General features: G+C 53.1%; 1 protein-coding gene across 1 annotated transcript; it reads right to left on the bottom strand.

The window, feature by feature from the left end:
• Nucleotides 1–246: 246 nt before the first annotated feature.
• TUSC1 (tumor suppressor candidate 1) lies at nucleotides 247–1,651 on the bottom strand. Its single transcript, XM_065046321.1, has one exon. It carries the CDS (start codon nucleotides 1,634–1,636, stop codon nucleotides 926–928), a length of 711 nt encoding a protein of 236 aa, XP_064902393.1. The 5' UTR covers nucleotides 1,637–1,651; the 3' UTR covers nucleotides 247–925.
• Between the last annotated feature and the right edge of the window lie 1,738 nt (nucleotides 1,652–3,389).

Here is a 3,389-nt window from a genome sequence, read left to right as displayed (position 1 = left end):
TACAAAACCAATTGATGTCTCTGTTCTTCACAAGGCCTGTTTCAAACAGTGCATTTTCTAAAGGAAGACAGGTCTGAAAAAGAACTAAGTACTTCACTTTCAAATAGCAGATTTTATTAAGGAAAAAAGATCCAAAAAGTAACCAATTCCTTTGGCTTTGAGGGGTGTCTTACAAAGGTCTGAAGGGTGCTTCACCTACAATTTCAAATAACTCCCTGTTAAAAAAAATCACACTTAAGACAGTCATTCGGTGCACCAGGTTTTATTTTTTACCAGCTGCATTTTAATATGAACGTGTGAAATTAAAGCCAAAATTCATGTGATGACAAACAAAAGTCCATAATTAAAAATACAAATACTGTTTTGTGGTAAATGTCCGGACAATTCAGAGTGGTTCAAATAATCACCAAGTTTTACTGGAGAACTGATAAAGAAGCTTGCAAGCTTCCTCCACTCCCTTCCCTAACGGACATACACAAACTACTGAGGGCTAGTCAGAGCCATCTTTTGATAGCCTCCATGGCTAGCTAACTGGAAGAGAAAAACAATTATCTTCAGCTGGTCCCCAAGAGCAGCAGAGTTCAGTGCTTTAGTGACGTAAGACCGAACTGTTTTTTCACAGTGGTTCTTTCCTCCACACCAACGGCTGTTTTGAGGGATTCCTCGACTACAGCACCGGCCTCTTCCACGCATCGTTTTCCCGCTGAACCTGCTTCTCCTCAATCACCATCAGTGCTCGCTTGTCATACATATGGAATGGGGATTAAAGAAACAACCCGGCTCCTCCCCGTCCGCCTCTTTGGGAAGAGCCAGTTTGGACCGAAAGGGTCAGCGCAGGGAGGCCGAGCCAGGCCGCCCGTCCCACCCCGAGCTCCGGCGCGGCCCGCGCAGGCCGGGAGGCCGCAGCGCCTTCCCCCGGGGCCGGCTATACGGGCGGCACCAGGCTCCTCTTCTCCAGCGGCTGCTCGTCCTCCTCCAGCAGCTCGTCCAGCTCCGAGGCCTCCGGCCCGCCGGCGGCCCGGCACCGCCGCAGGTGTTGCAGGGCCCGACGGTGCTTCTCCTGCAGCCGCCCTAGCTGGGCGCGCAGGGCCTCCGCCTCCTCGCCCGGGTCCGCGGCGGCGGGCTTGCCCGAGCCGGGCCCCAGCAGGGCCTGGTGGAAGAGGCTGCGGTTCTCGCGGCGCAGGCGGCGGTTCTCCAGCCGCAGCCGCGCGTTCTCCAGCCGCAGCCGCGCGTTGTGCCACTCCTCCTCCTCCCGCTGCCGCAGCGCCTCGCTGTGGCTGGCCGCCAGGTCCGCGTACCGCTCCGCCAGCTGCTGCGGCGAGCCCCGCGACTGGCCCCGCCAGCCCTCTTGGCCGCTGCCCGCCTCGGCGAACTCCGCCGCCCCGCCGCGGCGGCCGCTCCCGGCGGCGACGAGCCCCCCCCGGCCCCTCCGCGCCGAGCCGGTGCAGCCCCAGCGCCCGTCCACAGCGCGCATGCGCCTCATCCGTGCCGTTCCCGCAGCCGGCCGGCACGCCCCGCCGCCAGGGCGGGGAGGTGCTGGCGCCGGCGCCGCCTTGTGCAGGGATCGGGGCGGGGCTCCGGGCGCCGGAGGCGCCGGGGTCGCCGTGGAACAGCCGCCGTGCGCTGGCGGCGCCATTTTGAGGGCGGCGCCATGTTGGGCGAGGGTCCGGCTGTCGGCAGCGGGTGGGTGTCGGGTGCGCTGCTGCTAGCGCGGCGGGAGAGCTGGGGTGTGGGCGGCTGAGCCCAGAAACGTGTCAGTTTCTTTTGCATAGAACCTTGTTTGCGTGCAGCCTGCTTCCCAGCCATGTGCGGTGATGGACAGGCTTGCTTCCTTCTCAGTATGCCCTAGTCCACCCCATTCTGCTTACAGGAATAAAATCTTACAGGACAGGTTGTCCCCTCCAGTCCTCATCACCACATATGTACAGTTGACCTTAGTAATATTTACAAATATATAAAAGGTGAGTGTCATGAGGATGGAGCCAGGCCCTTCTCAGTGACGAACAATGATAAGACAAGGGGAAATGGATTCAAACTGGAACACAAGAGGTTCCACTTAAATTTGAGAAGAAACTTTCACTCAGTGAGAGTGACAGACACTGGAACAGGCTGCCCAGGGGGCTTGTGGAGTCTCCTTCTCTGCAGACATTCAAAACCCGCCCTGGACACGTTCCTGTGTAGCCTCAGCTGAGTGTTCCTGCTCCATGGGGGGATTGGACTGGATGATCTTTTGAGGTCCCTTCCAGTCCCTGACATTCTGTGATTCTGTGGTACAGTTAGTGCACGGATGGCAAACCCCGCTCATTATGTAGGGGGTCAGTGGGATGTGTAGGTCTCAGAGACTGGTATAACCCCACCTCGAAACCTAATAGTTTCAGGGCCTCCTCATTGGTTGCGGTCCAGTCCCAAACAGAATTTTTGCACATCAAATTGTATAATGGGTGTGCGATGACAGAAAAATCTGGAGCATGTTTCCTCCAAAATAGCAGTAAGCCTATGGCATGTTCCTTCATGTTCTCAGGCATGTTTTCTCACTCAAAGGCAGTCAGGGTGTCTGGGACAATACATACAGTGCCACCCATTCACCAAATTCCCAAGAATTAAACCTCTGTAGAGGGAAGCTGCACCTTTTGTACTGGAATTTGGAGTCCTAAATTTTCCAAATGAGTAAGTTATCTCTGTTTTGGCCTGCCCTACAGAGTCAACATCAAGACTGCTTCTTAATACATCATTGATACATTCATGTATTTTAGCTCCTTCTCTGGGGTGATGTTATCAAGTTCTTGGGCTAATGTGTAATGGGCAATGGTTGGTTAGTGGCAACAACCCTGATAAAGTTGTGTAAATGTGTATTGTATACCTTCACAGGTGAAAGCAAAGCTGTCCCTATTGGCTTCTCGCAAGGGAACTGTAAAGAACACATCTTTTACATCAACAGTTGCTAAGATCGGGTGGCTTTGTTTTTGCATGGTTGCAATTAGTTCTGCTGTGTTAGGGACTGTGGCTGCTAATGGGCCAGCATCGGCATTCACTGCCGTCATACTGAGGGAGAACCTATAACTGCCTGATGTAGTTCTGATAGCCTTGCTGCTGATGCTTTTGGTTGGTCTTCATAAATGTTTTATACAATCGGGAGGAAATTTAGCCAGATTACTTAAAAGAAGGCTTATGTTGATAAAGCTTATAATGTCACCTGTTAACATCTTTATAAATTAGCTCAAGTAGAAGACACAGGATATCTATTATCAGCAGTCTGCACACAGAATTCAAAAGTTAATAGAGAGGTTTTATTCTTATTCCTTCTCACTAATGTAGAGCAGGAATGGTGCTGTCAAAGGCAATGAGGTCGTACTTACACTGCTGTCAGCCTGGAGTAAAGGAGATTAGAG

Source organism: Columba livia, chromosome Z, assembly GCF_036013475.1.
Source record: "Columba livia isolate bColLiv1 breed racing homer chromosome Z, bColLiv1.pat.W.v2, whole genome shotgun sequence".
NCBI lineage: Eukaryota > Metazoa > Chordata > Aves > Columbiformes > Columbidae > Columba > Columba livia.
This window is presented reverse-complemented; position numbering and strand designations above follow the sequence as displayed.